General features: G+C 33.4%; 1 protein-coding gene across 1 annotated transcript; it reads left to right on the plus strand.

Annotated features, from left to right (window-relative positions):
- The first annotated feature begins 6317 nt into the window (after positions 1–6317).
- Positions 6318–6968, plus strand: LOC142636863 (uncharacterized). The gene has a single exon (XM_075811156.1). The coding sequence runs from the start codon at positions 6318–6320 to the stop codon at positions 6966–6968; it is 651 nt and encodes a 216-aa protein (XP_075667271.1).
- The last annotated feature ends 4649 nt before the right edge of the window (positions 6969–11617 follow it).

Raw genomic sequence — 11617 nt, forward strand, 5'->3', positions numbered from 1 at the left:
GAATACTAAATAATTTTCTTGAAATTATTTATTATTTATTATTTAACATGACCTACCTCCCATCTTGTATCAATAAGTTTGAATACCTTTTATTTATTAGGGATTTACTAATGTCTGCCATTAGGGCATATATTAGTAAACTATTTAAGAAAATTTTTTATGAAAAAAATGAACAAGTAATTAACTGTTTTGATAGTTTTTTTTCAATTTCCCACATACATTAACCATACCTTATTTATTATTATTATTATTAATTTAAAAAAAAAAAACAAAAACTCATTAGGTGCGCTTGACTTTGAAAACAAAAAGCAAGCTGTGTGGTTTTTTCCCCGACAAAGGCAGGATGTATTAGTTAAACAATGATAATTAAAAAAGGACACTCAATACTTATTCTTTCAGATCACTCCCACGCCAACACCCAAGTCCTCATTGCTCCTCTTTTCTTCAAGTAACTCTTAGAGCATTCATATCAGGTTTGTATTTTTTCTCTGAATTATCTCTTCAAAAAGTCACTTTTTTCATTTTAGATGCTATCTAATTCATCATTTTACAATACATCCCGTTAAAGGGATGAATTCAAATTACAAGTAATATAATTTTGTAAAAGTTACATTTTTTTTTAACTATTGATTTTTCTTAAATCTAACCGATTAAAAATACTAGTAATTTGGAAAGCACAGACACAACATTTTGCATGTCATTCCCGTGTTAGACATGTTCAGGCCATGGGAACGCATGATTGTAGTGGAAATGTAAGAGGATAGAAAATGGTGGGAGGATGGAAAAGTGGGAGGATAGAAAATATTTTAATTTTCCTCATTTTTGTTTGGTTGGGAGTGGAAAAGTGGAATGATGGAAAAAGTGATTTTGTATAAATTTACTCATATATCCTTTTTAAAAAAATGATGCCAAATTAAAACCAAAAAAGGGATAAACAATTAAAAAAAATCAATCACCTAAATTTATTAAAAAATATAAATAATGTCTAGAAAAAAAAACATATCTGAAAAAAACTCAAGAGAAAGAAAAAGAAAAAAAAATATGGGCACTGGACGTGTAGGAATCCTGCCCAAAAGAAAAAAAAAAAAGAAAAAAAGAAGAAGAAGAAGGCAATGTCTAGGAGGAAAGAAAAAAAAAAAAGAAAAAAAAATGAAGAAGAGTAACGTGGACAAGCCCATGTCCAACTGCACATTGGCATTTTTGTCCAATATTTCCCTTCAATTTTCTCTCCATTTTGGAGAGAAAACTTTTTAGTAGGCTCAGGAAGAAAACACTTGAGTCCAACTATTTATTTTCTTTCCTCCCCACCCAACCAAACACACTCCAAAAAGTTTTCTTTCCCATTTTTTTTCCAAAGTTTTCCTTTCACCTTATTTCACCTCTAAACAAACACACCCACAGTAGAAAATTCAGAATGAAGAAGAATATTTTAGGGATTACAATTGTGAATTCCAACTTTGATGTGTTTGGCCGCAAAATAGACATGGTGGCCAATAGTCAGTAGTTTTGGAATCAATGAGCTCTTGCAAAATCTTAACAGTCTTTTTTTCTCTACAGAGTTACTTGATGGTGTCGAATGATACAAACCCAAGAAGAGAATTTATGAGTTATAACTGGATGAGAATGCTATACCACTACCAGTTGACAGATTTTTATTTTTATTTATTTATTTTTGTATATGTCATTTTCAATGGATATCAGGTGAAGTGGGAGATCTATGATTCTGTTGTGTTTAGAAAGGGTAAAAATAAATTATACGAAAATGAAGATACTATGACAGAAAAAATTAGTCTCTTAACTACATTAATTAAGCCAGAAGAACAACAAATATTACATGCACTACTGATTTTATGATTTATAAAAGCTCTCTTTCTCTCAGTGCTCTCACTCTTTAAGTAAGGCAGCCTAAGAGTTTGGTTAAGGTAATTGAAGAACTCTTGGATAATCACACTACAAAAAACTAGACCTATAGTGGTGTTTTCTATAAATGCTGCTATAGGTATATCTATAGCTGCATTTGGGGGATCCTATAGTGGTGTTTTAAAAAAATGGGTTTATAGTAGTGTTTCCAAGGGTTTATAGCAGCGTTTTAAAAACGCCACTATAGGTCCTAGTCTTACAAGGACCTATAGTGGTGTTTGTAAAGTGCTGCTATAGGTCTTAAAAAAAACTGAAAAAATTAAAATTAAAAAATGACCTATAGCAACGTTTGACAAACGCCACTACAGGCCCTTGTAAGAGTAGGACCTATAGTGGCGTTTGACAACCGCCACTATAAGCACTTTTTAATTCAAATTTTTTTTTTGGTTGGGTTTCTTTTAATAAGGGGCAGGGGAGGAAAAAAAAGACCTATAGTGGCATTTATTAAATGCCACTATAAGTCCTTGTCTTACATGTGCCTATAGCAGCGTTTGTAAAATGCTGCTATAGCATGGCCTTATAGCTGCGTTTCACAAACGCCACTATAGGCATTTTTTATTTCAATTTTTATTTTTATTTTTATTTTTATTTAATAAGGGCTAGAGGAGAAAAAAGACTTATAGTGGCGTTTAATAGACACCACTATAGGTCCTTGTCTTACATGTGCCTATAGTGGCGTTTGTAAAACATGTAGGATTAAACATGGTTTGCATCTCATACAAAATATATGCAGCGAAAATTTAACGGATCTACTTCATTCACAATCGATAACATGCACTATGTAAATTTTAGAATTCAAGAATAAGAGAGCGTACCTTTTGGTGTGGTGAATTTCAAAACAAAGATCGGAAGCACTTGGGAAAACTTTTGATCTTCACTCCAATTCTACTTTACGCCCAAGATGTGTGGTCTCTCAATCAGTTTCAAAGGGAGAATGATAGAATGTCTTATTCTCACGTATGTCTTATACAAAAATCTCTACAGAAAATTCTGTATATTTCTCTCTTTGTATCTAACTGATTATCTAATTGGGCTGACCTTTTGGGCCTTTCCAATTGGGCTTAAGTATGTGGTTTGGAGTGGGACCAAAAGGGATCAATAAGACACTAGTTCCAATAGGCCTTGGGCTTTTCTGTCAACTCTTGACAAGTCCAAAGTTACCATTAACTATATTTAATACCATTATATAAATATAGTTGCACTCTAGGCCTTATCTATAAATTATATCCCAAGACTTTATTGTACATGCCACATTTTCATAAAATATTTGTAGTAATACAAAGTCATGAATATAGACTGACACTTTGTAAATTACCACATTTTATCCTTGAGTACCCAGTTTAATCCTTTAAAGTTATTTAATATATATTTATGAAATTCAATCTCATAAATATATACTTTACTAACTTCTTACTAAAGTGATTAGGCCTAACTCTCTGAATAACTGAACTCATTAAACTTATCTCAAGGGAATATTTTATATCTCCGTTAAGAGACTATGAATTCCATCTTAAGAATACATGTTCTATCAACACTAAATGTGGTTGCCCAATATATTGAGGTTTTGACCGTTACCTTAGATTTCACTCCTGAAATATCAAAGCAACCTACATTTCATGATCAGGTCCATTATTCTCTCAGGATTAAGAGTTCATGCAAATAGAAGTCGTGAGATTTATTATTCAATTGACAGTCGTTAGGAGAATAATAAATCTCACAACGGTCCAGTTCAATATGTCTTAACTCTTAAAACATATCAACACATCAACTAGAAGTTTTCACTTCCATGATCAAGACAAATCATCTTAGTTAATATGTTATAGTTTTTACAGATGAAACGCCAAATTTCATCACCGACTACGAACTAAAATTCTGAGTTTACAAAGAACTTGTGACTTATATCTTCTGTGACTAAATCACATAAATCACATACTATGCATCTCATGGATTATATAATAATGTCTGAATATTCATGTTACTATTATTTTAGATTATAATAAAAAAAACTTTATTAATCACAACATTAAGTCATACATAATAACATACATACCATCATACAATAGGATTTAAGGGTACTAATCCTAACAAGCTATAGCAGCGTTTCGCAAATGCCACTATAGGCACTTTTTATTTCATTTTTTTTTAATAAGGGCTAGAGAAAAAAAGACCTATAGTGGCATTTAATAGACGCCACTATAGGTCATTGTCTTACATGTGCCTATAGTGGCGTTTTACCAGGACCTATAGTGGCGTTTATGAAATGCTGCTATAGGGCTGGGCTATAATGGTGTTTGTAAAACGTTTTTATAGGTCTTTTTTAAATAAATAATTTTTAAAAATAAAAATTTAAAAAGGACCTATAGTAGCGTTTCATAAATGCCACTATAGGTTCTTAAAGATATTTTTAAAAAAATTTGAAAGGTTCACGTTTAAAAAAACAAGGTATGGCAAAGTTTTGTCCATCCTTAAACCATACTTATATTACTTTAATTCCAAAAGTAAAATGCCCTGAAAAAGTCACGGAGTTTCGACCTATTGCCTTACGTAATATTGTGTATAAGCTTGTGTCAAAATTTTTGGCAAACAGGTTAAAGAAATTTTTACCGGATATTATTTCTAAGTCCCAAAGTGCCTTCCAGTCCGATTAGGCGATTTCTAATAATATTCTTGTGGCTTTTGAATCTCTTCATGATATGAAGCATAAAAAGGTGGGTAAATCAGGTTTTATGGCTATGAAGCTATATATGAGTAAGGCATACGATTGTGTAGAATGGATTTTCTTGTGTCAACTAATGGAGAAGATGGGTTTTGAGGATCAGTGGATTCAATTAATTTATGGTTGTATTAGTTCTGTTTCTTACTCTATCCTAGTGAATGGGGAACTTTGTTGTGATATTAAACCTTCTAGGGGTCTTAGACAGGGCAATCCTCTATCTCCTTATCTATTCCTTTTGGTGTCTAAAGGTCTTAACAGTTTAATCAAACAAGCCGTGGCTGCAGGTGATATTAGAGGTTTTTCCTTGTGTCGCAATGGTCCTTGTATATCTCATTTATTTTTTGCGGATGATACTCTCCTTTTTCGTAGAGCTGAAATTAGGGAGATTTAGATTATTCAAAACCTTTTACAGAAGTATGAGTTGGCTTCAAGTTAGAAGATAAATCTGGGTAAGACCACCTTGTTCTTTGGAAATTCTGTCTCTATCGTGTCAAAAAATGCCATAAAAAACCTGCTTGGTGTTTCAGAGCTTAAGGAATATGAACGTTATTTAGGGCTGCTTGCAGTGGTGTGAAAGAATAAAAGGGTCAGCTTTACTTATGTTAAAGAGCGGATTTGGGGTAAGCTTTAGGGGTGGAAGGAAAAACTACTTTCTCAGGTGGGTAGGGAGGTGTTGTTGAAAGTGGTTGTACAAGCTATTCCCACTTTTGCTATGATTTGTTTTAAACTTCCTATGGGTCTTTGTAATGACATTGAAGCTATGATTCGAAGATTTTAGTGTGGTCAACAGGGCAATCGTAGGAAGATACATTGGAAAAAGTGGGATATCTTATGTAAATCAAAATCTAATGGAGGCCTTGGTTTTAGGGAATTGAGTAAGTTTAATGAGGTCATGTTAGCAAAGCAAGTTTGGAGGTTGGTTTATAACACGGATTCCCTTTTTTACAAAGTGTTTAAGGCTAAATATTTTCCTACGAGTACCATTTTTTATGCCAAGGTGGGTTTGGGGTCTTATGCTTGGTGCAAGATAGGTGATGGATCCTCTGTTAAGATTTTTAAGGACTCTTGGCTGCTTGGTGCTCATTTAGGAAAAGTCCTTTCCCTGGTTTCAATTCTGTCAAAGGATGCCACCGTGGACTAGTTGATTGATAGTGATTCACGATGGTGGAATACAGGTTTAGTGGATTCTATTTTCATACCTTCTGAAGCGCAGCAGATAAAGTCCATCCCAGTCTGCCATTTTGCTTAGAAAGATTCGTTGTTTTGGCCTCATTCTCGGAATGGTATGTATCAGGTGCGTTAGGATTACCATTTGTTGTGTGATTTGCTAAATAATAAGGTGGCTTCATCTTCAAACATAGCAGGGCAGAGAAAATTTTGGAATACCCTATGGAAGTTAAACATTCCAAACAAGGTGAAACTTTTCCTTTGGCGAGCTTGTACTAATTCCATCCCGACTATGCTTAATTTATATAAGCGTAGGATTGTCCCATCTTCGGTTTGCAGTCTTTGTCATGTAGGGGAGGAATCGGTTCTTCATACCTTATGGTCTTGTGAGGATATTTGTTCAGTGGGGGGGTCATGTTTTGCTTCCTTACCTTCTGAATTTTCCAAGGTCAGCTCGTTTAGAGACTTGATTGGGCTGGTGTTTTGCTCCTTGCTGAATTTCGAAATTTCTACGATGACTTGTTGGGCTATATGGAACCGCCGGAATAAGTTGCGGGTTAGAGAAGTGGTTTGGCCGTTGAACAAGGTTGCTGGTGTTGCGCATAGTCAATTGCAGGAGTTCCAGCAAGTTCATCGATGGCCCAACAAGAAGGTTTGTGCAAGGAGATCTCTATGGAAGCCTCCTGATGCGGCTTTTGTGAAGGCCAATTTTGATGGGGCAATTTTTAAAGATTTAAAGGCAGCAGGTATTGGTGTGGCTGTTCGGAATGAACATGGGGAGGTGGTTGCAGCTTTGGTAGAGCAGATTCCCAGTCCTGACTCTGTTTTTACACTCGAAACTTTGGTGGCTAGGTGTGCAGCTCTTTTTGTTCGAGAACTTAGGCTTCGTAATGTTGTTTTTGAGGGTGATTTAGAGTCTTCCATTCATGCTATTAGTAATAGACTTTTATTACATTCGCCTTGTGGTCATATCATTCAAGACATTTTGTTGTTTGCTATCTCCCTTCAGAGTTTTTCTTTCTCTCATGTGTGTAGGCAAGGTAATGCTCTAGCTGATGCCTTGGCTAAGAGAGCTAGGTTGTCTTATCCTTTGTTGGTTTGGATGGAGTCTGTTCCTTTGGATTTGTATAACTGTTATCTATCAGATTTTTCTTCTTTTAATTAATTTAGCCTTAATGGCCGGTTTCTCAAAAAAAAAGAAAAAGTATGGCATATTCTAGGAATATGCCATTGAATATTCGGTGACATATTCTAGAATATTCCATAAAACACACAAAAAAAAAAAACCAATCTAAAAAGTTTAGGCTTGAACCTTTAGGGAAAAAAAAGCTATGGCATATTCCAGAATATGCTAATAAAAAAAAAAAAAATCAAAATCACTCACGTGTTCCTAGCAAAGAAAAATTCAAAAAAAATTCATAAACATCTTTATGAAATCTCAAACTCTCTCTCATGGTCTTAGAAAAGAAAAAGAAAAAAGCACTCTCTCACGGTCATTTAGAAAAAAAAAATAGCTCTCTCATGTTAATCTCAAAACTCTCTCAACGTTGCTGCCGACCCACCATCATACTCTGCCAACCCATGACACCGACTCATGCTGCCATTGACCTATGTTGCTGGAGATCCAAAAAATGTTGACTCACGCTGCTGATCCCACTTTGCCGCCGATGTTGTATAAATGGGTTTGTGAAAATATGGGGTTTTGTTCATTGTACTTTGAGTTTTGTGTTTGATTTCTCAAAAATTATAGGAAAATATGAGTTGAGGTTTGTGTTTGATTGCATATGGGTGCCAAAAATTTGGGTTTGATTTTTGTATTTGGTTTTAACGCATAAGAAAATCATGTTCAATGTCTATTTGTTTTGTAAATTTTTGGGACATGTGTCTGTATTTGAGTTTGACTTTTTAGTTTTGGTGTAGGCTTGTAAAGATCAATAAGGTGGCTAACTGGACTGTTGTATTCTGGGGATAATATGTAGATATTATTTATCTACTACATCTAATAAATCAGTAGACAACGCGTATTTTCTCAAGAGAATGACTAGTTCGCGCCTCAACTTACCACCTCTATTTGTAAATTTATTGTGTGTAAATTTCAAAAAAAAAAAGGTAATTAATATTTCTCTTTTATTTCCAACATAAAATAAGAAAGATTTTCTACTCCATTTTCAAATGACGTTTGACTTATAAAAGAATTTTAGTCTATTAGTTAGTTATGATTTACAAGTTAAAAAGAAATACACAATCTTAAAAAACAAGTACATAAACAATTTAATAGGGATATTAAATTTTAAGTTGAGTAGGTAGGGGGACAAAATTCATTAACAAATAAAGATATTAAGTCTCTGATGGTTGAATAAGAAATTTGAAATTCAATCTCTGCCTATGCAAAAAACCAATTGATGTTTTAGTCTAATAATAAAGAGTTATCATTAGGAATGAACGTTATAAGTTGAAACTCTCTAAAAAAAAAAAAACTAAGCCAACTAATTTATTAAAAACTAAGCAAACTAAGATTAGTGTCTTCACCAAGGAAGTCAATACCGTACTGGAGGTTGCATCGGTTTGGCCAACGGTACGATATATTTCGGGTACTGGTTAATAACGGTGTACCATTTTAGGTTTACCGCTATTATACACACACACACACACACACACAAAGCCTCTAGAATTATGTTTATAAGCATATAATATTTCACTAATATTATAATAAATATAAATGTTTATCATAAAACATTGCCTCAATTCAGAACAAATTATTCATAGTTTTAGACTTTAGCATCAATTAAAAGGGAAAAAAAAACATAATATAAAAAATAGAAAGCTTAATTGTTTATTGCATACTAAGAAAACAAATAATACTAATAAGTTAATGTAAGTAAGTTACCATTATGCCATTACAAAAATTCAAAAATTACAAAACTAAAAAAAAAAACATTTTTTCTGTACCGACCGGTATGCCCGGTATTGGCTGGTATTGCTCAAAATTGGCCGGTATGGCCTGTACGGCCGGTATTTAAATTGGTACAAAATGTTATTGTTTTGATACCGGTATACGTACCGGTACGGTATCGACTTCACTGGTCTTCACCTCAAGAACTGATGAGTGATGATTCATCAATCTCTCTAGAACTTGGAACACCGCTTTTAAGGCCATGGCAAAGCAGGATTTCAATTCAGAGTGAATTTTTTTTAAAAAGGAAATATTATAAAAATAATTAATCTAAAAATCTTAATTGATATTAATAATAAAATAAATAAAAATTATAAACAATTGTAATTGATCTCTATCATTAGCTTGGTAATTAGAAAAATTCTTCTTAAAGTGGATCTGCATGAAGATGAAATATGTGTCACTAGTAGTGTTTTATTTAAGGTAGAAAATGTTTTGTGTTTTATTTTATGGTCAACCAAGAAACAATTGTCGATTAATCAATATTTTTTGTCATCTCAAATACCTGTAAACGTGAAAAATATTTTTTGTAAACAATTTTTTGCCTCATCTAAAACTTATTAACCGAACCTCAAACCCCACCCCCCATTGTCTGCTACCCAACCACCACCCCTCACCCCACTAAAGTCCTCGGTCTATGGTGGCTGTTGGCTGCCCGCCACCGCTAAGATCACAATTTATTTTATTTTATTTTATTTTATTAATATGTGTTTGAGAGATAAGAAAATGTGAGAAAGTAATAGAAAATATATTTTTCATAGCATTATCAAATTTCAAGAATACAACCATTTTTTTTTACATTTGAGGAGCTGATATGTTTAAAGTGGTACTTGGGTGTTACTACTTTGTTTTCCTTTTCCTTACTAGTAATTACCCCCGGGGCCCTTAAAGCCGCAAAGTTCAAGGTGGGATTCAGGGACATAGACTTAAAATAACTTTTTAGAAGGAGAAGGGGGCGATACCCCTCCCTCGTCCACAATCAGGGAAGATCTTCACACTTGCCCTTTATTTGTTGCTTTTGGCAAAAATTCTCACTTAATGACAAAGAGAGACTTCACTTTATATGCGCCTTTCCCTTTTTAAATTTTTTTTTTTAATTTTACTTATTTTTTATTTCATAAAGTCAATTTTTACTATATAAAGTCACGAGCATAATTTTTATTAAGTAGTATAGTGGGATTTAGGGACATAGTCTCATTTTTTCTTCTTCATTATTAGTGTCTGTTTGGCATAATTAATTTTGTCAACTTATTTTACTATTCAGCTTATTTTTACTACTATTTATAGGTCCCACTGCACTTTTTTTGTACTATTTTTGCGTCTTACTGTACTATTTCAGCTAATTTTTACCTTTATTTACAGTACTTTCAGCAAAAGAATTTCAGTTTCAGCAACGTGATAACAGTTGATTTTGGATGGATTCAGTCTCAGTCTTCTTAGTCTCATTTTTCTTCTTCATTTTAAATATATCTTATGTACTTGCATTCCAAATTACATTTTTGAATGTTACAAATGAATCTTTCTTCAATTCTTGATTATGTTATTAATAAAATTCATTGTAAATTTTAGGGATGACAATTTTTGCTTGACCCGCGGGTACTTGGCCTGGCCTGACCCTAATGGGCCAGATTTTACCCAGTCCAATAAAAAATAGGATCAAATTGGATTTATAAAAAAAAAAACCCGAAGTGGGTTCGAGTTTTTTTTTTTTTTTTTTTCCAAAACCTGATCCAAACCCAGACTCGACCCGACCTGACTCGGTTATATATATATATATATATATATATATATATATATATATATATATATATATTTATAGTTACTAAAATACCCTAATATATATACATAGTTATAAACCCTAACATTTCCTATTCCTCATTTCATTTTAGCACTCAGCTCACATCTCTGCCTCTCATTTCTTCAGCTCACATCTCCGCCTCTCATTTCTTCAACTCACAATCTCACTTAATCCCAATCTCATCATCTCACTCACTCCTAATCTCACCGCTGGCCCAACTGCCCTACCCCTCACCGCCGCCCAACTATCTTAGCTCTCTCACTCATTCTCTCACTCGACCACCTCTCCATCTTCATCTCTCAACTCTCTCACTCACACGGCCACAAGCCCATAAGCAGTCAAGCATAGGCACAACTCTGTTTCGTCCTCGTCGTCGCTGATCTCACTCCACCTCGTTCTCCTTCTTTTTTTTTTTTTTTTTTTTTTCTTTTTTTTTTTTTTTTTTTTTTCTGGGTTGAGTTTGTGTCAATCATGTGAGTTTGTGTTTGTGATTTGAAAGGGAAAATCATAGATCTAAAATTTGTGTTTGATTTGTGATTTTGAAAGGAAAAATCATAAATCTGACATTTGTGTTTGTGATTTCTATGTTTATGCTTGTGATTGTGTTTGGATTTGTGTCTGTGTTTGTGATTTTGGGCCAAAAAATAATAAATCAAAATTTGTGTTTTTGAGAAAAAAAATTTGTGGGGACCCGACGGGGTGGGTTTAGGTTGTGAAAAAAAATCCGTTTAATAAAGGGACTGGGTTTGGATATTCATGGCAGACCTGCGGGTGAGGTCTAGGTATGCAAAAACCTAGCCCGAACCCGACTCGTTGCCATTCATAGTAAATATTTATATTTAAATTCATTCTTTTTGCTAAATTCTTGGATTTTATTGGTTTTTTGAGGATATATGTTTTATATGGCAAGTGAAAAAAGAAAAAAAAAAGTAGCAAAAAGATTCTTATGAATATTAATGCAAAAAATGTATTACAATAAGTGGTAACCTACATGATGATATTAAGTATTAACGTTGGTCTTGCAATTCATTCTTTTATTTGATGGATTGATTTTCTCTTTAAT

This window comes from Castanea sativa, chromosome 1, assembly GCF_040712315.1.
Source record: "Castanea sativa cultivar Marrone di Chiusa Pesio chromosome 1, ASM4071231v1".
Classification (NCBI taxonomy): Eukaryota; Viridiplantae; Streptophyta; class Magnoliopsida; order Fagales; family Fagaceae; genus Castanea; species Castanea sativa.

What these genes read in the sequence shown, in the direction of transcription:
- LOC142636863 (XM_075811156.1), top strand. Translation starts at nt 6,318, where the DNA reads ATGACTTGTTGGGCTATATGGAACCGCCGGAATAAGTTGCGGGTTAGA.